At 56.4% G+C, this 25,227-nt stretch overlaps 3 protein-coding genes and 1 long non-coding RNA gene across 6 annotated transcripts; 3 read left to right on the top strand and 1 right to left on the bottom strand.

Moving 5' to 3' along the window:
• Nucleotides 1-133: 133 nt before the first annotated feature.
• Nucleotides 134-7,965, top strand: LRRC45 (leucine rich repeat containing 45). Of its 2 annotated transcripts, none has more exons than XM_027517882.1 (17): nucleotides 134-816; nucleotides 1,299-1,360; nucleotides 1,742-1,812; nucleotides 2,077-2,255; nucleotides 2,475-2,603; nucleotides 3,485-3,597; nucleotides 3,944-4,002; nucleotides 4,293-4,370; nucleotides 4,824-4,959; nucleotides 5,040-5,117; nucleotides 5,198-5,309; nucleotides 5,396-5,466; nucleotides 5,872-5,964; nucleotides 6,058-6,150; nucleotides 6,678-6,848; nucleotides 6,943-7,090; nucleotides 7,332-7,965. In XM_027517882.1, the coding sequence occupies exons 1-17, from the start codon at nucleotides 597-599 to the stop codon at nucleotides 7,526-7,528; spliced, it is 2,010 nt and encodes a 669-aa protein (XP_027373683.1). In that variant the 5' UTR covers nucleotides 134-596; the 3' UTR covers nucleotides 7,529-7,965. The 2 variants fall into 2 exon arrangements, with proteins under 2 accessions (XP_027373683.1, XP_027373682.1); XM_027517881.1 differs by having other exon boundaries at nucleotides 6,675-6,848.
• Nucleotides 7,966-8,499: 534 nt separating this feature from the next.
• Nucleotides 8,500-24,841, top strand: RAC3 (Rac family small GTPase 3). Of its 2 annotated transcripts, none has more exons than XM_027517885.1 (6): nucleotides 8,500-8,638; nucleotides 9,231-9,302; nucleotides 9,494-9,611; nucleotides 9,755-9,817; nucleotides 10,223-10,382; nucleotides 10,515-11,034. In XM_027517885.1, exons 1-6 carry the CDS (start codon nucleotides 8,604-8,606, stop codon nucleotides 10,643-10,645), a joined length of 579 nt encoding a protein of 192 aa, XP_027373686.1. In that variant the 5' UTR covers nucleotides 8,500-8,603; the 3' UTR covers nucleotides 10,646-11,034. The 2 variants fall into 2 exon arrangements, with proteins under 2 accessions (XP_027373686.1, XP_027373687.1); XM_027517886.1 differs by lacking the exon at nucleotides 10,515-11,034 and adding an exon at nucleotides 24,435-24,841 and having other exon boundaries at nucleotides 8,523-8,638; nucleotides 10,223-10,386.
• Nucleotides 11,690-14,358, bottom strand: LOC113877618 (L-xylulose reductase-like). The gene is made up of 8 exons (XM_027517883.1): nucleotides 14,251-14,358; nucleotides 14,076-14,173; nucleotides 13,439-13,593; nucleotides 13,284-13,326; nucleotides 13,108-13,207; nucleotides 12,943-13,007; nucleotides 12,734-12,851; nucleotides 11,690-12,614 (listed from the first exon to the last, which is right to left on the bottom strand). The coding sequence occupies exons 1-8, from the start codon at nucleotides 14,300-14,302 to the stop codon at nucleotides 12,511-12,513; spliced, it is 735 nt and encodes a 244-aa protein (XP_027373684.1). The 5' UTR covers nucleotides 14,303-14,358; the 3' UTR covers nucleotides 11,690-12,510.
• LOC113877621 lies at nucleotides 16,501-21,562 on the top strand. Its single transcript, XR_003506778.1, has 2 exons — nucleotides 16,501-19,941; nucleotides 20,492-21,562. It is a non-coding gene; the product is annotated as an uncharacterized LOC113877621 (long non-coding RNA).
• Nucleotides 24,842-25,227: the final 386 nt, after the last annotated feature.

Here is a 25,227-nt window from a genome sequence, read left to right as displayed (position 1 = left end):
GACCCAGAGCGCGCCTCCCAGATCCCCGCCCTCGCACCGCCAACCAATGGGCCCGCCGCGCGCGCCCGCTCCTTCGCCTTCATTGGCCCGTGGTGAACGCCCTCCTCCGCAATGCCTCCTGGGAGTCGTAGTTTCTACGCCTTCCCGGCGCGCCCTGCTCTTCCTGGATACTGAGGCGCGCGGAGGCCGCGTACACCTGCGGCGAAAGAGCCGGGGTCAACTGCACGAGGGCTAGGGCCTTGGACCCGGGGCCCAGGGGTACGTCCGACGCCCGGACAGGCTCTGCCGCTGGAGGCTCCGCCCCCGAGGACGCCCACCTTCTCGGTCCCCGGCTCTTGCCGTCCCCTGAACATCACCTGCCCCTTCCCTCCTCCCTCCTGGGGCCTCCTGCCTGTTGGACCAACTCGGTTTGTTCCTTGTTTCTCGCCTGCTGAGGACTTAGGGTCTTTGTGCCCCCACTGAGCTGCCGGGGTCTCTGTAGGCCCCCATGGGAGAGGCCCTGCCCTACTGCCTTTCCCTGGCTTCCCGGCTCCAGCTGGTTTCTGGTGAGTCCTGTCTAGGAATTTTGGGGGAAGCCCTTCCTGCACTCCAGGGACATGGAGGAGTTCCGGCGCGCCTACAGCCGGCTGTGCAAGGAAAGTGGAACCGAACCCCAGGAGACTGTGCTACAGCAACTGCACCAGCTGCCGCAGGGCCGGCTGGACCTGGCCACACAGAGCCTGACAGTGGACACCTGCAGGGCTCTGGGCAAGCTGCTGCAGAAGGAGTCACTGCTGACAGAGCTCATCCTGAGTGACTGCATGCTGAGTGAGGAAGGTGGGCACCAAGGGCTGGCAGCGCCCAGGGCAGTCCTTGCAACTTCAGAGCTGGGGCTGGGTTCAAGCCCTTTGCTTCAGGGCCACCTCCCCTGACTGCTTTTGCACTGCTGCTTGTTAGCTACATATACCCCAGTCCTTGGTGCTTGGCACCTCTAGCAAAGAACCCTGTCCCACCTGATCTCTTTTTTTATTTTTGGTGAAGTTTCTCAGTTTCACTGTCATTAAAGCAACCCCTTTGGAAACCTGGGCGCAGAAGGCGATTTCTCTTTTTAATGGGAAAGCCCTTAGCATCCCCCAGCCTAGGAGAGTCCCACCGTGCTGATGAGCACAAGGGTCAGCAGCCTGACTCGGCACTGGAAGCTGTTTCAAACCTGACACAGAGTGGGGGCCACGTGGACAGCCATCCTTCCCCTGTGCCTGGGGAGCTGCCCCAAGATGGAGCCGCCAGGGGTGGGGAGTGACTGCCCTGCTCTCTTACAGGGGCCACACTGCTGCTGCAGGGGCTGTGTGTCAACACTGCCGTACGGTTTCTGGATCTCAAGGTGGGTGGATCTGCACTCAGGGGCATGCCACCTGAGAGCAGGAGTAGAGAAGATACAGGTGTCCCAGCAACCAGGAGTCTGCACGGTGGCCAGAGACCATGTCTGTAAGCGCTCTGGGCACACAGGCTCCACACCTTTTTCTCATGGTCTCATGCCATGTGTGTTGGTATTCTGAGGGCAGAAATGTGAGTTCCAGAGCATTCTCACAAGCACACTGAAAGATCCCACATCAGAAGGCCACTCTGGTCAGGGAAGGCAGAATCTGAAAGGAGCCACACGTCTGCCCAGAGCTCACCATGGCCTCACCTGCTGCCTGACCAGGGTATTCAGAGCCCAGCCCAGGACACTGGGGAGTGACTGGATGGCCTCTTCCTCTCCTAGGGCAATAACCTTCGAGCAGCAGGGGCCGAGGCACTGGCAAAACTCCTCCGACAGAACAAGTCCATTCAGAGGTAGGGTGGCAGTCCCAGCCCCCAGCTCTCCCCGCAGCCCCTGCTCTCTCTCTGTGGTTCTGGGTTGGCTCTCCACGGGACATTTTTCTGCAACATGAGAGTTCACTCCTTCATGCCAGTCTTCTCTGGTGGGGAGAAGGTGGGTATAAGCTACTCAGTTTCTGCCAGAGACACCCCAAGCCTGTGCTCCTCCTTGAGCCTACTGGATCCCATGGGAGGAGGATGCCCTTTGAGCTACGCACCTCACGTCCACCCTTCCTGCAGCCTCACCCTGGAGTGGAACAACCTGGGCACATGGGATGAAGCCTTTGCCACCTTTTGCGGGGCCCTGGCGGCCAATGGCGCCCTGCGGCAGCTGGACCTCCGCAACAACCAGATCAACCACAAAGGCGCCGAGGAGCTGGCCCTGGCCCTGAAGAGCAATGCCAGCCTCCAGCAACTGGGTGAGGCTGCCAGCGCTGGCCTTCCCCACCCTCAGGGCAGGCAGGGAGGTCTTGCATCTCAGCCCTCCCAATGCTTCCTCTGTCCTCTCCCAGAAGGGAGGGGGTGGTGAGGAGGCGCACACTGAGCTGGGCTCCTGATCTGTGGCCGATCACAGGAAGTACCAGCGTCTTGGGCTAGGCCAGCCCTCCCACCCCTGGCAACACCACATTTCCTTCCAGACCTGCGCTGGAATCACATTGGCCTCCTTGGGGGCCGCGCCCTGGTGAACTGTCTCCCCAGTAACAGAACCCTGTGGAAGCTGGAGCTGGCTGGGAATAACATTCCGGGCGACATCCTCAGAGCCGTGGGTATGGGCACATGGGGCTGCTGGCAACTTTCACTGTTTGAAGCAGGGCATAGAGCTGATTCCCTGTTGATGGATCAGCTGGCTCACCCCTTAAAAGTCACATTTTGGCCTTTAACCTTTGGGCCAGAACCCCCGAGGGAGGGGCAGCTTGGGCTGGAACCATAAAGGCATCACAATGGTAGAGTGTTAGAAACAGAGGGAGCGGGAAGCAGGCACCAAGGAAGAAAGGGCAGAGGTGGGAGCCCGCAGAGTGCCAACGGCCCAGGCTCACCACGGTCCCCTCCTCACACCACGGTCCCTTCTGTCATGACCCTCCACTCCTCCATCCCGGGCCTGCTGAGCACTCTGCCACTCCCCATGGCAACTTGTTCCACCAGCAGCACCAGCCCCTCGAGGGCCCAAGCTTGGGCTGGAATCTAGTGTGGGGTTACCACCTCCTGAGTCTGCCCAACTCATGTCCTCTCCTGTTTCTTGGTTCTTGCACCTGCCTCTGAGTCACCCCAGTTGACAGCCTGGCCGCTTCTGGCTGGCCCCTCTCCAAATGCTGCCTGGATCTTTCCAGAACATGGGAGCTGAGCACGACATTCACCTCTTAAAAGTCACATATTGGCTTTTAACCTTTGGGGCAGAATCCAAATGCCCACCTTCTGTGACAGTTGAGCAACCTTTTCACCTCTTCCCATGTGCCTGTCCCCCCCACCAGGTGCCTCCCGGGCTCCTTGCTTCACTGTTGCCCCATGCCCTATCCCCACTGCCTCTGAGCCTCTCGCCTGCTAGTGTACTGAGCGGTCTGATCTGTGTGGTTAAGACATGGGGGTGGGCTGGCCGTTGGCCACTCCTGGGGCTCAGTCCCTCAGGAGACAACTTCGCTCTTTCCAACAGAGCAAGCCATGGACCACAACCAGGACCGGCAGACCGTCTTCCGGGAGAGTCAGGCCCGTGCCCAGGTGCTCAGCAAGGAGGTGCGGCACCTCCGGGAAGAGAAGTCCAAGCAGGTAAGGACAATGCTGCCTCTGACTGCAGGGCCTCGCCCCGCCCTGGCTGTGTGGACAGAGCCCCTCTCAGCCCCCATGCCACGGCCTTCTTCCCTCCCTCTGAGCCCTGGAGCCTCTCCAAGAAGCCAGTACCTAGGCCCGAGAGGCAGCCTCTTTTCTGATGCCTTTCAGCTGGGTGGGTGGGCTTCCCCTCTGGGCCTCCCTGTCTGGCAGCCACCCCCTCCTTGCATGAGGCTCAGCTCCTTGGTGTCCTGCTGCCTCAGTAAATGTCAGTCTCCTTTCTTGCCAACCGTGGGGAGTGAGCAGGCTCTGGGCCCTGATGGGCTCTGCCTGGCTCTGTCCCCAGTTTCTGGACTTGATGGAGACCATCGACAGACAGAGAGAAGAGATGGCCAGGAGCAGCAAGTGAGCTTGGCCCCGGTCCAGGGCAGGGCGGCAGTGCAGTGGGGGAACCTGGGGGTCCAGGTCCTGGCTCTGGCCTTGGAGTGACCTAAAGTGTGAACCTGGTCCTCTCCCCACGGACAAGAATGTAGGCTGTGTTTCCTGAGGGAGTTGGCTGGAGGGTTCGAGGCTCCACTGAGCACTGCCTTAGCCCACACCTGGGCATTGTGTGAGCATGAGGGGCAGCAGCCACTTTGGGGGGGGGCTCAGACGACTCGGTTTTGGGCCCCTCGGACCCTCTTCTCTGTCTACAGGGCATCAGCTGCACGTGTGGGGCAGCTTCAGGAAGCCCTGAATGAGAGGCATTCCATCATCAATTCCCTCAAGGCCAAGTAAGGAGGGTCAGAGGGCAGGATGGGAGTATGAGGAGGTTTCAGAACACTTTAGAGACCTGCCCACAGGGCAGAGGAGGACCATCCTAATAGGGACTCAAGTTCCACTGTACAAATGAAGTCAGGGAAACCGCTAGGGTAGTTCCTGAGAAGGCTTTCTGGGAGGAGCTCCGACTCATCCACTTCCGGGCACTGGGCACTGAGGGAGGGAAGGTTAAGCTTCGTCCACTTTCCCCAAGCCCCATCCCAGGCTCCCCAGAAGCCTGGTCCCACCCCCCCCACCATCTCCTTACCTGGTTTTGCAAAAGCAAGTTCTTTTCACTGGCAGCAGACAAGTCTCTGAGGAGCCTAGACTAGCTCAAGGGGCACTAGCGGGGGCAGTGGCCTGGCAAGAATGACCTTAGCAAAGGCTAGAGGTTGGCTGGGGCGGTGCTGGCCCTTCCCTCCTTACAGACTGCAGATGACGGAGGCCGCCCTGGCTCTGTCAGAGCAGAAGGCCCAGGACCTGGGGGAGCTCCTGGCCACCACAGAGCAGGAACAGCGGAGCCTGGTGCAGAGGCAGGCCAAGGAGCACAGGCTGGAGCAGCAGGTGGGTGGGTGTGGGGTGGGTAGGCCGGGGGTGCGTGGTGGCAGATGGCCACTGACGCCCTTTTGCCGTGTTACCCCCAGGAAGCTGCAGAACGGGAGTCTAAGCTCCTCAGAGACTTGTCTGCTGCCAATGAAAAGAACCTGCTTTTGCGAAACCAGGTATGGGGTGGGGCTGGGGCCAGCCCCTGGGGCTTCGGGAAAGCAGAACGAAGCTTCCTCCCTCCGTGCCGACTTTGCAGGTGGATGAGCTGGAGCGGAAGGTGAAATCTCAGCAGGAGCAGCTGTTCCTGACCAAAACGGAGTTGACCAACACGACGGCTGAGCTGAAGATGCGGGCCATCCAGGCTGAAGGTCAGCACACCCAGGCCTGCTGCTGGGGCCTGGGAACCTGGGGCCCCCTGAGGAGTCCCACCCACACGCCTCCCCTGTGCTTCCAGAACGCCTGGAGCTGGAGAAGAACAGGTCCCGGCAGAGCTTGGAGGACGCGGAACATCTGCGCTTCAAGGAGGTGCCTTATCAGTTGTGTCGTCTGGGCTTTGCCCTCCCCGCGCCCCCGGGGCCTGCAGACATCTCAGTGGGGCACGGTGCTCCCAAGGCAGACTCCTGGCCGGGCTTCCCTCAACAACCTTGGGCTGCTGATGACAGTCCCGGCAGATGTCAGACCCAAACCCTCCCCACCGGTTTCTAGAAGGGACCCTGACTGACTGTGCCCAGGCCACAGTGCAGGCTGCCACCTGGGGTGCAGCACTGGGACCTGCCCTCCGTCCTAGCTTCCTTCGAAGCCACTTGGGGCAGCCTCCACTCGGAAGGAACAGGGTCCCCAAGATTCATCTGCCCCCCCAGGGTGGGGATCCCATGAGGGGAAACCTGGGGGGCCAGACTGCCAGCCCTGTCCCCACCTGCACCCGGGCAGGTGGAGCACATGACTCGCCACCTGGAGGACAGCGAGAGGGCCATGCAAGAGAGGGTGCAGAGGTTGGAGGCTGCGCGGCTGTCCCTTGAGGAGGTGAGCTGGGTGCCAGGCTCGGGAGGCTGGGTGTGGCTAGAAGGGGTCCCCGGGCAAGGGCCAAGGATGGAGCGGTTACTGTCTGTGGTGTAGGAGCTGAGCCGGGTGAAGGCCGCGGCACTCACTGAGCGAAGCCAAGCCGAGGAGGAGCTCATCAAGGCCAAGAACCAAGTCCGCCTGGAGGAGGTGAGCGCAGGGTCATGGCGCACTGCTTGCAGCACCCGCCGGGGAGAGAGCACTGAGGGGCTGGCATGAGCTGCCGGGCTTGCACAGCCCTTCGGGCTTAAGTGGGCATGACCAAGGCTGTCTCCCGGCTCTGTGGGAGGGACAAGGGAACAGGAGTTCCAGGGGTGCAGAAGAGTCAGACGAGGACACTCAGCCCATCAGTACCACCTCCAGCTCCCCTGCAAAAAGCCAATGTGCTCCCTCCCCATGCTGGGGAAGGGGTTTGTCCCAAATGTGCAGCCTGTGACCACTTGGTGGAAGCAGGGGGCCAGATGGCAGGATGGTGTCAGCCTGGCACATGGGGGAGGCTCCTCATTCGAGTTGAGCCCATTCAGAGCAAGGCATATGTTAACTGTAGTGACAAAGTGGTTTCCACATTGCAAATATAAGCTCCCTTCAGCCTGAAGGGACAGGGGTTACTCCTCACAGGAGCTCAGAGCCACAGGCCAGAGAGCAGCTCACCTGTCCTTCTCCTGGGCCCACAGCAGCAGCACCAGGCTCACCTGGAGGAGAAGCTGCGGCTGCTGGCACAGGCACGAGACGAGGCCCAGAGCACCTGCCTGCAGCAGAAGCAGACGGTGGCCGATGCCCAGGCGCGGGCCAGCCAGCTGGGCATGCAGGTGGAGAGCCTGAGGCGGCGCCTGGAGGAGCTGCAGCAGGTAGCTGGGACACTGAGGGCTCCTGGTGCCCCTGGACCGCCCCCCACCCCCACCCCCAGCCACCACCTCACACTCACCCCTCCTCGCCTGGCAGGAGCTGAGCAACAAGGACCAAGAAAAGGTAGCTGAGGTGACGAGGGTGCGGCTGGAGCTGCAAGAGCAGAATGGCCGCCTGCAGGCCGAGCTGACGGCCCAGGAAGCACTGAAGGAGAAGGCCGCGGCCCTGGAACGCCAGCTGAAAGGCGAGCTGAGCCCCAGGTCCCCCCACCCCTGGCATCGCTGCAGGGCCTTTCTTACTAGGACATCCCACAGGAGGAGGAGGTGGGCCGGGAGAGCTGAGCTTGGCCTAGGCCTTCGCTCCGGGAGGTGCTGGTAGGGGAGGCTGGGTGTGTGTACGCCCAGAGGACCCTGAGCAAACCCCACCACACCAGCCCCCTGTGGACCTCCGGGGCCCCCTTCCTCACTGAACTTCCTCTCCTGCAGTGATCGCGAGTGACCACCGGGAGGCGCTGCTGGACAGGGAGAGCGAGAATGCCTCTCTCCGAGAGAAGCTTCGCCTTAAAGAGGCTGAGATCGCCCGGATTCGGGATGAGGAGGCCCAAAGGGCCAGCTTCCTGCAAAATGCTGTCCTGGCTTATGTGCAAGGGTCCCCCCTGAGGACTTTGAGCCCCCAGAAGTGAGGGGGCAGGGAAAGTCTGAGAGCGGCAGGAAGGTGGCATCTGTCGGACATGTGTCTGACGCCTGCCCCTCCCTTCTTCACCAGGAACAGGCCACTGGCAAGTCTGGGCTCTTTGCGCAGAGTCTACAGCCAGTAACGTGGAAAATCAGTGCTGGGCAGGATCTGAGAGCAGGACAGCCGCAGCTTACAACCAGGGTGCCTGTCTGGGTGGTTGGGGTGGTCCAGAACCTGGCTGGCCAAGAGGGCCTTCCCCACTCTGTCATCCCCATCACAGGGAGTGACATGCCTGAGAACAGACCCAAGAAGGGAGGAGCAATGTGTGAGCTCTCCCGGCCGCACCCACCGTGGTGCAGTCACCTTTCACAACCAGGAGCTCTGCAGGCCCAACTGCTCACCCCAGGGTATTTTGAAATACAGAATTTTGCACTTTGTGATACATTTTGGTTCCAGTGCCTTTCTCCCACATCAGTCTGTGCTCCCAAGCCTGGGCCCTGCAGGAAAGGCCAGCCCTCCAGGTGTGGCTGGGTCACCCCTTATAACTGCTACCAGGTGGGGATGGTCTGGCTACTGCAGCGGACAGGAGGGGATGTGGGCGCAGCGGGCTGCCGGCCTTGAGGGTCTCTGGTGACTGACAGCAAACATCCGAGTTTTCACCAGCTGCCTTTTGGTTGGAGGGTAGGTGGGCCCAGGCGGTACTCTGCCTCGAGGAAACCCTGTGCCTACCGACCGCAACCTGTCCAGGTGGTTGGGAGCTGCCTGCCTGCGCTGCCCTCGCCCCATGAAGTGGGTCACAGGGAACCGGGGAGGGCCTGCCCGGGCTCAGACTCGCTGAGGGGTTCGTTGTGTCCCGCCCCTCACCAGGTTTCTCTGCAAAGCGCGTCGGCCCGGGTTCGGGGCCGGTCTGCGCCCCCCGCCCGCCCTGCCGGCCGCGCTCGGCTGTCTCCGCGCCCGACGCTCGGCAGCGCTCGGCTGTCTCCGGCCGCTCGGCTCCGCGCTCGGCTCGGGTCCGCGGCCGCTGCGGCGCCGGGCATTTCTCCGCAGCTCGGCTCGCGGCCGCGCCCGCCCGGCCCGCGCCCATGCAGGCCATCAAGTGTGTGGTGGTCGGCGACGGGTGAGTGCGCGGCGCGGAGGCCGCTCGGCCGGGCTTGCCTGGCGGGGTTGGCCCAGGGGATCCTCCCGGGCAGGGCGCGCGGCTCCGGGGCGCGGCCAGGGCGGAGGAGGCGGCGCGCGCACGGGCCAGGGATCCCGGCTGGGGGTCCAGGCGCGGCGGCCCGGATGCGCCCCCGACCGGCCTGTGGGCGCCCAGGGACCGGGCAGGGGCGGGAGGACGTGGTGGGGCGGGGTCCCGGCTATTCGCCGGGCGCAGGCCTCCAGCCCAGGCCCACCTGATGCTGCCAGCTGCTCGCGGCCCCGCCCGGCCTCCGGGTGGGTGGGGCAAGGGCTCTCACCTGGGCTGAACCCTCAGTGGGTGCCACCCTCCCGGTACCAGTCTGGGGCGCTGAGGCGGCTTGCCGCAGCCCGCACCCACCACTCTGTCCCCAAAGCCCACCTGCCCTGGTGCCCCTCCTCTGTCCCTCGTTCACTGCGGATCTGCAGGGCAGGCACCCCTGTCCCCACCCTGGGACCGTGGGAGGGGGCCGCCCTTGCTGAGCGGCGTGCAGAGGTAGGCCTGGGAGCAACGTGGGCTCGCCCTCTCTCCACAGCGCCGTGGGGAAGACCTGCTTGCTGATCAGCTACACAACCAACGCCTTCCCCGGAGAGTACATCCCCACAGTGTGAGCAGGCGGGCGGGTCCAGAGGTGGGGAGCAGAGGGTGTGGGCGCCTGTGCGCGAAGCTCCTCTGGGCTTCGAGGTGGGGCCCAAGTGGCCGTAGTCTGGGTTCCTGGGGTGGAGCAAGTTGCTGACAGAGCTCCAGGTGTGTGCAGACTGAGAACCCAAACACTGACAGATCTCTCTGTTTCTGCAGTTTTGACAACTATTCTGCGAATGTGATGGTGGATGGGAAGCCGGTCAACCTGGGGCTGTGGGACACCGCCGGGCAGGAGGACTACGACCGCCTGCGGCCACTCTCCTACCCCCAAACTGTAGGGGACCACAGCGGGGCTTGCAGGGGCTGGGTGGCTTGGGTAGAGGCCCCGAGGGCCTGGTGCATGTGTGTGTTGGGGACTGAGGCGATTCAGAGCCTTTTGACCCTTCCCACATGGTCCTTCCTTTCCTCTCTCCCAAGGACGTCTTCCTGATCTGCTTCTCCCTGGTGAGCCCAGCCTCCTTTGAGAATGTTCGAGCCAAGGTAGGGCAGGGCAGGAAGCCGGGTTGGTCTTCCTGGGAGGGGTGGAGACTGCCCAGAGAACTTGTCCTTACAAGGCAGGGTCTCTTGCCTGAAGGCCTGACAGAGGCAAATTGTCCTTTGGAGGCAGAAGAGATGCCTATTCCACTTGGGGTAGGGCTGGTGAGTGCAGCTCTCAGAGAAAGGAGGGCCCTGACTGAGACGCCCAGATGAGCTTGGAAGCTTCTTGGCAGCATATTTTTGTTCTTGGTCATTGCTTTACCAGACCTAATGGTTGCCCTGTGAAGCAAGAAGGGCTAAGTGTGGTTCTAGGCACAAGGAAGGGGCCCTTGAGAGCTGTGGCCTGCTCTGGGCCAGGCTGAGGGCAAGGCCCCCAAGGGTTAGGGATCAGAGCCTCCATTCCCACAGTGGTACCCAGAGGTTCGGCACCATTGCCCGCACACGCCCATCCTCCTGGTGGGCACCAAGCTGGACCTTCGTGACGATAAGGACACCATCGAGCGACTGCGGGATAAGAAGCTAGCACCCATCACGTACCCCCAGGGCCTGGCCATGGCCCGAGAGATCGGTGAGTGGGCCTGTCCAGGCCTGCTGGTGCAGGGAGGAGAGGAGTGTGCTCTGGGAGCCACAGCATTAGCCTGTGCTCCGCCCCCGCCTTCGATGACCTCTCCTCACTGCCCCCTTTCTTGGCCGATCCCAGGTTCTGTCAAGTACCTGGAGTGCTCAGCCCTGACCCAGCGGGGCCTGAAGACAGTGTTCGATGAGGCCATTCGGGCTGTGCTCTGCCCGCCCCCTGTGAAAAAGCCAGGGAAGAAGTGCACAGTCTTCTAGAGCCCCCACTTCCGGAAGAGCAGCCCCCTCCTGCCTGTATCTGTTGTGTTGAGATGTGTCCTTGAGTCCGCTGTGGGGGAGTGGTGGGGGTGGGGAAAGGGAAGAAGCATGGGGATGAGGCTGCTGCTCCAGGGGCGCTGCGGGGGCCATGGGGTCCTGTCTGCTCTGCCTCATCTTCGTGGGGACGCAGCTCCAGCCTCCCCTGGCCCCCACTGGAGGCCAGAAGGGAGCAGGGTCTCCCTCAGGCTGTAGGGGCGGGTCCGGGGCAGCCCCAGGATGGGCTTCCCAGATGGGAGACTTTGGGGGGGGTGGGTTCTGTCCTTGTGCCCCATGATGGGGCAGCCCCTTCTTATTTTATACAATAAACCTTCATCATCTCCTGTTCTCGACTCACTACCTGCCCTGCCCGGGTCTCTCCCTGCCTACTCCTCCACCCTGGGGGTCCTAGGCCCCCAACCCCTGCCAACCAAGGGTACAGAGCAGGTACGCTTGACACTCCCCACCCCCCAGCCCAAGGCCAGTTGAGCCCTCTCAGTCTCCATAGGAGGGACCCAGATCAAAGTGGGAGTGAGTGTGCTTGGCCCCTTCTGGATAAAGCAAGCCCCTCCTGTGCTGACCTCAGGCCTCTGGGAGGGCACAGCACCCCTCAGCAGCTCCCAGGGGTGGCGCAGTACAGTCTGCAGTCAGGCCCTAGGGGGCCCTGTGGAGCCCAGGCCAAGGCCAGGGGTCACTCAACTGAGTGTTCACGAAGACACACCATCAAGAGGGAGGGCGTTGTGCAGCTGTGGAGGTGTGGAGAGGACAGGAGGGGTGGCAGACGGGTCAACAGTTTGGGTTTGCTGGGCAGACACGGCGGGAGGTGAGGGGCGGCCCGACCTGTCACTAGGACTTCACCCCTGGGGCCTGCAAGGCACCACTCTGGGCAGATCCGTGACATGAAGCTAAGTGACACTCAGCTCCCCCGCAGTGGTGTGCAGAGGGTGGACAGCTGGATTTCAGGAATTCTGCTAGTGAGTTATTAAGTAACCACTGTTAAGAATTACATAAACTTGAAATCAGTTGTATTTTAAAATGAAATTAACAAATACTCAAAACCCATCACTTCCTAAACATTTTTGTACAGGTACTATTATCTGTGCTTTTGGGTTACTGTAAGCCTTTTGTGTCTGTGTGGTGAGGACAGCATGGAAAAGTGGAGGACAGACATCTCTGTGCCAGCTCCACCTAAAGGACATCAAACAGGAGGGAATATGTCACCATGGAAGTTGGCAAATTCTACAGCTGGATCTTGTGCTGGACTGTGCCCAGTACATGGTGAAGGACTCACAATGCTGAGGGAATATTCTCTCAGTAACTGAAAACCACCACCTGATTCGGCAAAGAAGTCATTCAACCGGGAACAAAGCAGTGAAGCTCCAGCACACAGCCTGCTCAGGGCTCACTTTTGTTTTCTGCGCTGACTTAAGGAATACCAATGAACATTCACGTTAAAAACACCACCGCTTCCACCCTAGAGGCCTCCGGACAGGGCCGAAGGCCATCCTTGGTCAAATTCACTACCCTCCTTAGAAGCTGGCCTTCTGGAAGGTCCTACATGTCTGCCAGGGACTTAGCCAGGCCCGAAAATCTCTGGCAGGAGAGCCAGGCTGCCACTGGCCCAGGATGAGAGCTGAAAAGGTGTCTCTACCTGGGACTCGTCCCCATGCCCAGCTCTGAGCTTTGCATCTTCCGGCCACATGACTGCAGCCTAAGTGTGAGTGTGCAGGCTGGACAGAACAATCATGTTTCCTGAAGAGATGGGGAAGGGGGATGGGGGTAAAGGTGGGTTCAGCATGGAACAGGGGTGTGTGGGGATGGAGGGGGGCTTAGGCAGCCAGGAAGCCCCCATCCACTGGCACAGTGGAGCCTGTGGTCATGCTGCTGCGGTCACTGAGCAGGAAGAGGATGGTGTCCACCACGTTCTCCACCTCTGCGGGCAAGGTGCGGTTCAGGACGTGCACGAAAGGAGCTGCCCTTCGTCCCTTCCTCCCACCCCTCACCTGAGCAGGCCACTGGCATGACTCCCAGCCGGGCTCCCGGCCAACTCACCGGCAAACCTGCCAAGGGGGATGCGGTCCAGCATGGCCTTGGCCTTCTGAGGGTCACTCCAGGCGGCCTGGCCCATGGGTGTCATCACCACCGTGGGGTTGACTGCATTCACACGGATCTGCACTGGCACAGGCAGGGGGTCAACTCGGTGGGCTGAGGCTCTCTGAGCACAGGGACTGGGCGATGGGAGGCGTCCCACTGGGGCTCACCTTGTGTGGCCCGAGCTCCACAGCCATCACTTTGGTCAGTGTGTCCAAGGCACCCTTAGTGGAGCCTGTGAGGAGGGACGGCACGTGTGGAGCCTGAGCTGCCTGCTCAGATGGGGGGTTGCGGGGGGTGGGAGTGGGGGCAGGGCACAGCCCGGGCTCACTCACAGTAGACACTGTGGTTAGTCAGTCCCCGTTGGGAGGCCTGGCTAGAAACATTCACGATGACCCCTGGGGCTCCCCGAGCTATCAGGCCTCGGGCCACAATCTGAAATGGCAGAAGAAGGATGAGGCAGGGCTGGCATCACCCAGCAACCCCCACTCCTGCCCTGAAGCCAGCGCACCTGCGACACCTGGATGACCGCCCGAAGGTTCACATTGAAAGACCTGGAGGCACATGGACAGACCCCGGTCAGGGACTGAGGCCCTGCAGCAGGAGACAGCCCTTCCCCAGGAGTGCTCCTCCACCCCACCCCACCCCACCCCACCCCCGGCTTACATGTCATATGCCTCCTTGGTGACCTCCAGGAAGGGCTGTAGAAACGCCACAGCTGCATTGTTCACCAGCAGGTCCACAGGGCCAACACCTCCCAGCGCCTGCTCCGTGGCCTCCCAGTCAGCTAGGTCCACGCACACGGTCTCTACCCCGGGGCACTGTGTGTATTATGTGGTAAGGGGGCACATCGACCAGAGACTCCATGCCTCGGAGAGGCTACAGCTGGGCCTCTCCCATTCAAGGGAGAGGGACTGTGTTTTCGTGACCTTTCAGTCTCCCAGGGGTAGGGGCTTAGGGGTCTCAGGGGAACCAGTCGCCTTCTTGGGGCTCCCAGGGTGCTGTCGGGAGACAGTTAACTTGGCCTTTGGGCAACTCAACTCGGGGCTTCAGGATCAGGGATCTAGCCCCGCCTCCAGCCAGTCTACTTCCTCCCAGCACCAGAGCGCCTCTGGCCCAGCAAAGCAGCCATTTCTGCCTCCTCCTAAGTCCAGGGGGAGTCGCCGTTCTTCCGCGCGTCCGGCGAGGGGCGGGGGTGCTAAGAGTCCTTGGTGAGCCCCAGCGCCCAGCTCCCGTGTGTCCCTGATGGGCCGCCCTCAGCTCCCCCCTGCTGCCTTCTGGGCTGGGACAGGGCGGCGCCTACCTCGCGGACCAGGCTGTCCAGGTCGGCCTGGGTCCGGCTCACGGCCACCACTCGGGCGCCAGCCGCGTGTAGCGCCTTGACAATACTGCGACCGATGCCTGCGAGGAGCGCGGATGAGTGAGGGTACCCATCCCCGGCCACCTTTGCCCGCCCCCGACCACCTCCCCAGGCCCACCTTTGCCCGCCCCCGTGACGAGCGCCCGGCGCCCCGCGAGTCTCAAATCCATGATGTTCCGGCAGCCACACTGCGAATCTTGAGCTGCGCTTCTGGGTTCAGAAGGGCGCGGGGCGGGGCCGGGAGGGGGGCGGGGCGCGACGAGCCAATCGCAGGTTGGTGTCCTGCCGCGGGCGGGGATATTCAAATAGTGGTCTCTCCGCGGGGGCGATTGGCCGAAAGGAGTGGGCGCGGCCTAGGAGAGACACACGGGGTCCTCGCCTGACCGTGAGGCTGCTGCTGCTGCTAAGTCACTTCAGTCGTGTCCGACTCTGTGTGACCCCGTAGACGGCAACCACCACGCTCCCCCGTCCCTGGGATTCTCCAGGCAAGAACACTGGAGTGGGTTGCCATTTCCTTCTCCAATGCATGAAAGTGAAAAGTGAAAGTCAAGTCGCTCAGTCGTATCTGACTCTTCGCGACCCCATGGACTGCAGCCTACCAGGCTCCTCCATCCATGGGATTTTCCAGGCAAAGTACTGGAGTGGGGTGCCATTGCCTTCTCTGTGAGGCAGAGTTTTGCCTTCTCTGTGGTCCTTCAACCCGGCGGGAAATAATGTTAGCGGGCCCCGGCAGCCTTTTCCCCCTGCCAAGTAGGTTATTACAAAATCAATAAAACCAAATATGGTAATTTTTACCGGAAAGAAGGTGAAAGAGAACGCAGTGCTAACCCTTTTTTGTTTCTGAGAAGAAAGGTTTGGCTAAAAGGATCACATGCTCCCCTCCCCCAGACCTGGGAGTAGCTCAGGCAAGCTCACTTGTATTGCTTAGAGCGAAAGGTTTGGACAAGCCTATAAGACATGACTGAGCGACTTCACTTTCACTTTTCACTTTCATGCATTGGAGAAGGGAATGGCAACCCACTCCAGTGTTCTTTCCTGGAGAATCCCAGGGACAGGGGAGCCTGGTGGGCTGCGGTCCATGGGGTCGCACAGAGTCGGATACGACTGAATCGACTTAGCAGCAGCAGCACCAGTAGCATAAGCCTGAAGAAGAACTGATGCGAAGAACTGACTCCTTGGAAAAGACCCTGATGCTGGGAAAGACCGAAGGCAGGAGGAGAAGTGGACGACAGAGGATGAGATGGTTGGATGGCATCACCGACTCGATGGACATGAACTTGAGCAAGCTCCGGTATATGGTGCTGGTCAGGGAAGCCTGGTGTGCTGTAGTCCATGGGGTCACAAAAAGTCGGACACAATTGAGCTGAACTGAATTGGCTCCCAGAGGATCAGGGGACAAAGAAAGGATTTGGACACCATTCTGGGTCCAAATTGAGACTTAAATTGAAGAAAATTGGGAAAACCACTAGACAATTCAGGTATTACCTAAATTAAATCCCTTAGGCTTATACAGTGGAAGTAACAAACAGATTCAAGGGATTGTGTCTGATAGACAGAGTGCCTGAAGAACTATGGTTAGAGGTTCTTGACATTGTACAGGAGGCAGGGATCAAGACCATCCCCAAGAAAAAGAAATGCAAAAAGGCAAAATGGTTATCTGAAGAGGCCTTTCAAATAGCTGTGAGAAGAAGAGAAGCGAAAGACAAGAAAAGGAAAGATATACCTATGTGAATCCACAGTTTCAAAGAATAGCAAGGAGAGATAAGAAAGCCTTCCTCAGTGATCAGTGCAAAGAAATAGAGAAAAACAATAGAATGGGAAAGACTAGAGATCTACCAAGGGAATATTTCATGCAAAGATGGGCACAATAAAGGACAGAAGTGGTATGGACCTAACAGAAGCAGAAGATACTAAGAAAAGCTGGCAAGAATACACAGAAGAACTATACAAAAAAGATCTTCATGACCCAGATAATCATGATGGTGTGATTGAAGGAGGAAACAGACAGAACAGGCTCCATCTGGAAAGCAGGACTCCATCTTGGGCCCAACAGTGGACTTTGAGCTATATGCCCAGTATCTATGGAAATGACATGCCAGCTGGAAAACCAGGCCCCCGGAAGGAAGAGCCCTAGGGCTCGTACCTAGACTCTCCATCACCTAAAAGAATACCCTAATTATCTGTGTAGATAGAATCATACATTCTATTATGCTTATTGGGGTATGACCACAGGCCTATTGATAATTGTCCACTGTTAACTACGTAGGCCTAAGGCATATGAATCATGGGTCAACTTTGACTGTATCTTTCTTTTCATTTGTTCAGACTAGTTTCAGGGAATTTGGGGAGGTGGGTTTGGGCACATACACTTAGGGTATATACAGTTTTCAGAAAAACTGGTCAGGGTCCTTGGCTAAGAGGAGACTCTTCCTTGGGCCCAAAGGTGTAATAACCTGCACTCCACTATCTGCATTGTCCTTCTGAGGGAGTTTGTTTCCTGGAATGCGTGGCTATATTTGGTGCATTGGCCGGGAAACTCCTCACTTTGAGGAGACAGGTCCCCTTTGGGACTACTCTGAGGGCTTGCGGCTTGAATCTTCTAGAGGGGGGAAGGTGCCTTGCCCTTCTGGAAGGATTCTGCTCCTCAACACCCGGACCTTTCATGTTAGCAGGTAGTGGACGGCAGCAGGGGAACTGAGCGCTCAGGTGAGGAGGAACCCACCCGGGAAGGTGGAAGAGGGGGCTTGATCACCCCCCTGGGAGGGACTAGAAGGGGCACAGACCCACAGGAGCCTGGAATAGGCAGGTGGGAGCGATTGCTTGGTATGCAGGTTGACAAGCGTGTTAGGGCTTAGGAAGGAAATTTGTGAATGTCATTTAGGAGGTAGTGTCGATGCTGTCTTGGGGAAAATTATTACCAAGCTATCTCCAGGAGATTGTTAGGAGAAAAACTTGGTCTTTGTGTGCTTGTATTCTGCCCTCCCCAAGGAGGCGTCCCATCTGCTGTGAAATTCTTGACCCCTCGGAATTATCAGGCTAGAAGGAGGGGGACACATAAGTGAGTATGAATTGGCTGTTCCGGAGACAGCCTGGGATGTGGGATATTTAACCCATCTGTGTTTTCATCTTCTCCTGATCAAGCCCACCAAGGCAGAATGGACTTAAAAGTTAAGGGAGAAACAGTTTTGGACCACGTGGTATTCTGGTTTGGCAGTGCTGACTGGCAGGTGAAGACACTCTGATCCCCCTTCTCCCTCTGAGATCTGGCAGGTAAGGCTCCTCTCACCCCAATTAGGAAACCCCAATGGCAATTTAAGTGTTTCATTGAGTGGAAATATCAGAAGTATGTATGGTGCCAAGAACTTCATAGACAGAACAAAAAGGAAAAGTAGAAGACAGTCTGAGAAGGTAAGCAAGATGGGAAGAAATGATTCTAAGGCAGCTGTATTGGACTGCAGGATTAAAAATTTAAAGAAGGGATTTGGAGGAGACTATGGGGTGAAGATGAAGCCTAACCACCTCCACATACTCTGTGAGGTCGAATGGCCCCCTATGGGAGTAGGGTGGCCACCAGAGAACACCATGAACTCAAAAATAGTGGAAGCAGTCTATACAGTAGTCACAGGAGAGCCATATTGATATATGGATATCAATATCCATATATTGACTCATGGCTAGGGTTAGCTCAAGACCCTCCTACTTGGACAAGGTTCTGTACCCTTGTAGGGAAGGGAAGGGAAGGGAAAATATTAATGGCACAAAAATTGACTGATGATAAAAAAAAAAGAAGAAGTTCTACAGGATTTGGACCGGGATGACCTGACCCCTCCCCCACACTGGAGAATGACGAGCCCACCGCCCAGTGCTCCACCAGGACCAGAGGCTGCCTTAATGCCCGATCCAGGGCCAGGTGAAGGTCCTGCAGCAGCCGCTGCTCCTCCGCCAGCTCTCCTGGAGATCATAGAGCTGCCATTTCAGCAGGCTCTGATCCCAGCGATGGAGACCTCTGGTCAGTGCCCCCAGAATTCCACCTCAGGTGGACCTCCTAGATGGTATCCACCTCTCCCGGTGTGCACTGATGGTAAGGAGGAAGAAAACACAGCAATTAGTCAGAGGCTGCGCTCCGCCAAAGAGCAGGGGGAAAGAAGCCCACTACAGATGCCCCTCAGAGAGCTACAATAGCCTCTGGTTCAGGACACATGTGGGCACTACCATCCACCCCCTGTAGCTTATTATTACCAGCCATTTTCCTCTACGGATGTATTAAACTGGCAGAGACACACTCCACTGTACTCGGAGGAGCCACAAGTCATAATTAGGCTAATGGAGACTAGTTTTCGAACCCACCGCCCTACATGGGAAGACATAATCCAACTACTAGTCTCCCTTTTCAGCACTGAGGGAAGACACAGGATCCTAACTGAGGCCAAAAATGGTTAAGAGAAATGGCACCTGAGGGTACTGCAAACGCGCAGCAGTGGGCAGAACTAGCCACCCCCAGTGAGAGGCCCAGCTGGGACTGTACCACAGAGGAAGGGGGGCCACCTGGAGAGATGTCGGGTGACTATTTTACAAGGCCTCACAAGGGGGGCCCGAAAAGCTATGAGTATCATAAAACCCTCCAAAGTGATTCAAAGGGAAAGCGAATCACCCTCTGAGTTCTATGAAAGACTACGCGAGGCCTATAGAGTTTATACGCCAATAGATCCGGAGCCCACTGGGTCTCAGATGGTGATAAATGCAGCCTTTGTGCCTCAAGCCTACCCCAAAAATGTCAGATGTAGGGCACCAAGTGACTCATGAATTTTTATACATCTCTGAATGTGCCTTTGTTGGGAAGAGACTTGCTGTCTAAATTGGGGGCACAAGTGACCTTTCCCCCCATGAAAGACACACTCTTTGAGTGGGCTCAACCACCTATTTACTCTCCCTCTCGGTAACCCCTCAAGATGAATGGAGGTTGCTCAATCTCCCTGAAGGGAAACTGGATGGGCTACACAGTTGAGAGAGAGAGAGAGTTAACTCAACAGTTCCCTGAGGTCTGGGCAGAAGACAACCCCTCCGCCCCGGGCTTGCAAAACAAGTCCCATTGGTAATAGAACTCAAACCCTATACAATTACATCAGCACTCACTGGCCTTGGGCCTGCCAGACCTTGCTAAGCCATTTACTCTTCATGTGACTGAAAAGGACAAGGTGTCTATGGGAGTGCTGTCCCAGACTATGGGGACATGGGACAGACCAGTGACTTATCTCTAATCAGCTGGACAATGTTGCCACTGGGTGGCTGCGATGCTTATGGACAGTTGCTGTTGTTGTCTTACTGGTCTGGGAGACAACCAAGCTGACTTTGGGCCAAGATTTGATCGTAAAGTCCCGCATGAGGTCAGCACTCTCCTCTGAGGGGGCCCCCATAAATACCTGTCGACATCCTGGATTACTCGATACCAGTAATTGAGTAATTACTCAGTTACTCAATACTGTTATGTGAGAACCCCCATGTTACTACTGAGGCTTGTCAGGCCCTGAATCTAGCCACTCTCCTTCCTGTAGGAGAAGGTGGGCCCTCACATGATTACGAGGAAATCCTAGAAGTTTATGCCAGATCTGTCTTGAGAGACCGGCCAATCCCAGACCCATAATTGGTCCTGTACACCAAAGGCACTAGCCTGGTGAAACAAGAACAATGACTGTCGGGATATGCAGTAGTCATGGAAGAAACCATCGTTGAGGCTGGCTCTCTGCCATCACACTGGTCCGCTCAATGGCCGAACTATATGCTCTAATCCGGGCCCTCCAGCTGTCAAAAGGTAAGAAGACAAACATTTACACAGACTCCAGGCATGCTTTTGCCACACTACAGGGCTCTGTATAAGGAGAGAGGCCTTTTGACAGCTAGTGAAAAAGATATTAAAAATAAGGAAGAAATTCTGACCCTATTAGATGCTGCCTGGGAACCAGAAAGGTGGTTGCAGTCATACACTGCCAAGGACGTCAAAAAGAGGATACCCCCCAGGCTCGGGGAAACAGACTGACAGATAAAACCCCTAAACAAACAGTTGAGGGCTTGGGGGTGAAAAGTGAAGCCCCTATTAAAGCTCTTGTATTGGCGGAGCTGCCTGACCTAACACTGGACTCTCCAAAATACAGTGAAGCCCAAAACCAACTAGCCAAAGCGGAAGGGGCCATCTAGACTGAAAAGGGATGGTGGGCATTGCCAAGTGGCAAATTATTGGTACCAGAGGAACTGGCACCCACTCTGGTAAGCCAACCACACCAAGCGACTCACCTAGGCCATGATAAACTGGAAGAGCTAATTCAAAAATATTTCTTGGTTCCCCGCCTCTCTTCTCTATGCAGGACAGAATCTCAGAACTGCACTGCCTGCTCACAGGTCAATGCTGCCTATCAGCACAGACGGAAACCTCTGGGATTCAGCTAAAAGGCAGGCTTCCTTTGAACACCTGGAAGTGGACTTCACTGAAATGAAACCTCACCAACACTACCTGCTGGTCATGGTATGTACATTCTCAGGATGGGTAGAAGCTTTTCCTACCGGGACTGAAAGAGCATCAGAAGTAGTCCAGTGCCTGCTCAGGCAGATAGGAGATAGTTCCTAGATTTGGATTTCCTACCAGCATTGGATCAGACAATGGCCTGCCTTTCGTAGCTGATTTAGTACAACAAATAAGCAAAACTTTAAACATCAAATGGAAACTACACACTGCATATAGGCCCCAGAGTTCTGGGATGCTGGAATGAATTAACTGGACACTTAAAGAGACACTGTCCAAAATGGATCATAGAGACTGACTGCTCCTGGGTGGACTTGCTTCCAATGGCTCCACTAAGACCCAGGATGACCTCACGGTCCCATGGCTCTTCTCCATATGAAACTGTGTATGGGAGACCCCCTCCCATAATAAAACAGCTGTCAACAAATTTGCCTCAGGTAAGGGGAGATGAGATTTCACAGCAGATGGAACAACTGGGTAAGGTAATAAATCAGGTAACTAAGTTTGTACAAGGAAGGGTGCCATTCCCCTTCGGGGAACAGATTCACGAATTTGTGCCCGGGGGTCAGGTGTGGTCAAGGACTGGAAACACGACTCCTTGGCCCCACATTGGAAGGGTCCATATACTGTTGCTCTAAGCAGCCCTACTGCAGTTAAAGTTGCAGGTGTCACTCCCAGGATCCACCACACGAGGGTGAAGAGAGCGTACCACGCAGACCCGGAGGACACCAAGTGGACTACACAAAAGGACCCCACTGAGCCCCGTGAAACCAAGAGCATCTTAAAGAAGAAACAGAGGTGAAGCTCTACAATCAACTGCTGCTACAAGGACTTGCTGGTATCATCTTGAGACTAACCAGAGTTTCAGTACAAAGAGGGACCTGTGCTATAATTAAAGTTGAATGTTGTGTATACATTCCTGATTTATCTGGTTATGTATCAGCTGCTTTAGATGACATGAAAAACCAGGTAAAAGCAATGTCAAATGAAAACATTCCTTTCTGGACTTCGGTCCTATCTTGGGTGAAGGGGGATTGGTGGAAAACTATATTTACCATTGTTATAGTTGCCTTGATAATTCTGCTTTGTGGACCCTGCATTTTACAATGTATTATGAACTTTGTAACCCAAAGGTTGGTGTCGTTCTCCCAAATTGGTGGTCAGAGAGCCAGGGTCCAATATATCCCTATGAATGATGCTCATACTATGAATTAAGAGCATCAAGAGTGGGGAATGAAGGAGGAAACCGACAGAGCAGGCTCCATCTGGAAAGCAGGACTCCATCCTGGGCCGGACTGTGGACTTTGAGTTACATGCCTAGTATCTACGGAAACGACATACCAACTGGAAAACCAGGCCCCTGGAAGGAAGAGCCCCAGGTCTCGTACCTAGACTCTCCGTCATCTAAAAGAATACCCTAATTATCTGTGTAACCGAATAGAATCATAATTCTATTATGCTTATTGGGGTATGAGCACAAGCCTATTAATTGTCCACTGAGATCCAACCAGTCCATCCTAAAGGAGATGAGTCCTGGGTGTTCATTGGAAGGACTGATGTTGAAGCTGAAACTCCAGCTGAAGCTCAAATTCCAACTTTGGCCACCTGACTGAAAGAGCTGACTCATTGGAAAAGACCCTGATGCTGGGAAAGATTGAGGGCAGGAGGAGAAGGGGACGACAGAGGATAAGATGGTTGGATGGCATCACAGGCTCGATGGACATGGGTTTGGGTGGACTCCAGGAGTTGGTGATGGACAGGGAGGCCTGGTGTGCTGCAGTTCATGGGGTCGCAAAGAGTCGGACACGACTGAGTGACTGAACTGAACTACCTAAGGCATATGAATCACAGATTAACTTTGATTGTATCTTTCTTTTCCTTTGTTCAGACTAGTTTCAGGGAATTTGGGGAGGTAGGTTTGGGCATGTACATTAGGGTATATAAGGTTTTCACAAAAACTGGTTGGGGTCCTTGGCTAGAGGAGACTCTGCCTTGGGCCCGCCGGTGTAATAACCTGCGCTGCACTATCTGCACCGTCCTTCTGAGTGAGTTTGTTTCCCAGAACGCGTGGCTACAACATGATCACTCACCTAGAGCCAGACATCCTGGAATGCAAAGTCAAGTGGGCCTTAGGAAGCATCACGACGAACAAAGCTAGTGGAGGTGATGGAATTCCAGTTGAGCTATTTCAAATCCTAAAAGACGATGCTGCGAAAGTGCTGCACTCAATATGCCAGCAAATTTGGAAAACTCAGCAGTGGCCACAGGACTGGAGAAGGTCAGTTTTCATTCCAGTCCCAAAGAAAGCCAATGTCAAAGAATGCTCAAACTAGGCACAATTCCACCCATCTCACATGCTGGTAAAGTAATGATTAAAATTCTCTAAGCCAGGCTTCAAGAGTCATGAACTGTGAACTTCTGGATGTTCAGGCTGGATTTAGAAAAGGCAGAGGAACCAGAGATCAAATTGCCAACATCTGTTGGATCACCAAAAACGCAAGAAAGTTCCAGAAAAACATCTATTTCTGCTTTACTGACGATGCCAAAGACTTTGACTGTGTGGATCACCACAAACTGTGGCAAATTCTGAAAGAGATGGGAATACCAGACCACCTGACCTGCCTCTTGAGAAATCTGTATGCAGGTCAGGAAGCAACAGTTAGAACTGGATGTGAAACAACACACTGGTTCCAAATTGGGAAAGGAGTACGTCAAGGCTGTATATTGTCTTCCTGCTTGTTTAACTTATATGCAGAGTACATCATGAGAAATGCTGGGTTGCATGAACCACAAGCTGGAATCAAGATTGCTGGAAGAAATATCAATAACCTCAGATATGCAGATGACACCACCCTTATGGCAGAAAGGGAAAAAGAACTAAACTCTTGGTGAAAGTGAAAGTGGAGAGTGAAAAAGTTGGCTTCAAACTCAATATTCAGAAAACGAAGATCATGGCATCTGGTCCCAGCCCTTCATGGCAAATAGATGGGGAAACAATGGAAACCTTGACAGACTATTGTTTTGGGCTCCAAAACCACTGCAGATGGTGACTGCAGCCATGAAATTAAAAATGTTTTCTCCTTGGAAGAAAGTTATGACCAACCTAGACAGCATATTAAAAGGCAGAGACATTACTTTGCTAACAAAGGTCCATCTAGTCAAAGCTATGGTTTTACCAGTAGTCGTATATAGATGTGAGAGTTGGACTATAAAGAAAGCTGAGCGCCGAAGAATTGATGCTTTTGAACTGTGGTGTTGGAGAAGACTCGTGAGAGTCCCTTGGACTGTAAGGAGATCCAACCAGTTGATCTTAAAGGAAATCAGTCCTGAATATTCATTGGAAGGACTGATGCTGAAGCTGAAACTCCAGTGCTTTGGGCACCTGATTGGAAGAACTGACATATTTGAAAAGACCCTGATGCTGGGAAAGATTGAAGGTGGGAGGAGAAGGGAGAACAGACGATGAGATGGCTGGATGGCATCACTAACTCAATGGACAGGAGTTTGAGTAAACTCTGGGAGTTGGTGATGGACAGGGAGGCCTGGCACGCTGCAGTCCTTGGGGTCACAAACAGTTGAACACGACAGAGCCACGAATCACAGCACATTGGAGGACGCAGTGGGTGGGAGCGACGGAACGGTTCTCCTGACACCCACACATTGGGTGTGGATGTGGAGGAAGGTGGTCTGGTTAGGGGATGGGCCGGTGGAGCAGGTATGGGAGTGCAGGCCGGTCCAGCGAAGCCAAGGTGTGGCCCTGCCCTCTCCTCTTTCCTGGCTGCCCCCAGGCTCTGTCAAATACCTGGAGTGCTCAGCCCTGACCCAGCGGGGCCTGAAGACAGTGTTCGATGAGGCCATTCGGGCTGTGCTCTGCCCGCCCCCTGTGAAAAAGCCAGGGAAGAAGTGCACGGTCTTCTAGAGCCCCCACTTCCGGAAGAGCAGCCCCCTCCTGCCTGTATCTGTTGTGTTGAGATGTGTCCTTGAGTCCGCTGTGGGGGAGTGGTGGGGGTGGGGAAGGGGAAGAAGCTTGGGGATGAGGCTGCTGCTCCAGGGGCGCTGCGGGGGCCATGGGGTCCTGTCTGCTCTGCCTCATCTTCGTGGGGACGCAGCTCCAGCCTCCCCTGGCCCCCACTGGAGGCCAGAAGGGAGCAGGGTCTCCCTCAGGCTGTAGGGGCAGGTCCGGGGCAACCCCAGGATGGGCTTCCCAGATGAGGGAGTTTTGGGGGGTGGGTTTTGTCCTTGTGCCCCATGATGGGGCAGCCCCTTCTTATTTTATACAATAAGCCTTCATCATCTCCTGTCCTCGACTCACTACCTGCCCTGCCCAGGTCTCTCCCTGCCTACTCCTCCACCCTGGGGGTCCTAGGCCCCCAACCCCTGCCAACCAAGGGTACAGAGCAGGTGCGCTTGACACTCCCCACCCCCCAGCCCAAAGCCACATGAGCTCTCTCAGTCTTCATAGGAGGGACCCTATGGAATGCAAGTGAGTATGGGAGTGAGTGGGAGCGAGTGTGCTTGGCCCCTTCTGGATAAAGCAAGCCCCTCCTGTGCTGACCTCAGGCCTCTGGGAGGGCACAGCAC

This window comes from Bos indicus x Bos taurus, chromosome 19, assembly GCF_003369695.1.
Source record: "Bos indicus x Bos taurus breed Angus x Brahman F1 hybrid chromosome 19, Bos_hybrid_MaternalHap_v2.0, whole genome shotgun sequence".
NCBI lineage: Eukaryota > Metazoa > Chordata > Mammalia > Artiodactyla > Bovidae > Bos > Bos indicus x Bos taurus.
Note: the sequence above shows the minus strand (reverse complement) of the source record. Positions and strands in the feature narration are given on the sequence as shown.

Bases quoted from the DNA above. Each gene is read 5' to 3' on its own strand.
- RAC3 (XM_027517885.1), top strand. From the start codon at position 8,604: ATGCAGGCCATCAAGTGTGTGGTGGTCGGCGACGG. The intron at 9,303-9,493 runs GTGAGCAGGCGG...CTGTTTCTGCAG, and splicing joins GGAGAGTACATCCCCACAGT to TTTTGACAACTATTCTGCGA. The intron at 9,818-10,222 runs GTAGGGCAGGGC...CCATTCCCACAG, and splicing joins TTGAGAATGTTCGAGCCAAG to TGGTACCCAGAGGTTCGGCA.
- LRRC45 (XM_027517881.1), top strand. From the start codon at position 597: ATGGAGGAGTTCCGGCGCGCCTACAGCCGGCTGTGCAAGGAAAGTGGA. The intron at 1,361-1,741 runs GTGGGTGGATCT...TTCCTCTCCTAG, and splicing joins TACGGTTTCTGGATCTCAAG to GGCAATAACCTTCGAGCAGC. The intron at 5,965-6,057 runs GTGAGCTGGGTG...TCTGTGGTGTAG, and splicing joins CGCGGCTGTCCCTTGAGGAG to GAGCTGAGCCGGGTGAAGGC.
- LOC113877618 (XM_027517883.1), bottom strand. From the start codon at position 14,302: ATGGATTTGAGACTCGCGGGGCGCCGGGCGCTCGTCACGGGGGCGGGC. The intron at 13,327-13,438 runs GTAAGCCGGGGG...ATGTGCCTCCAG, and splicing joins ACCAAGGAGGCATATGACAT to GTCTTTCAATGTGAACCTTC. The intron at 12,615-12,733 runs GTGAGTTGGCCG...CCTTGCCCGCAG, and splicing joins CCCCCTTGGCAGGTTTGCCG to AGGTGGAGAACGTGGTGGAC.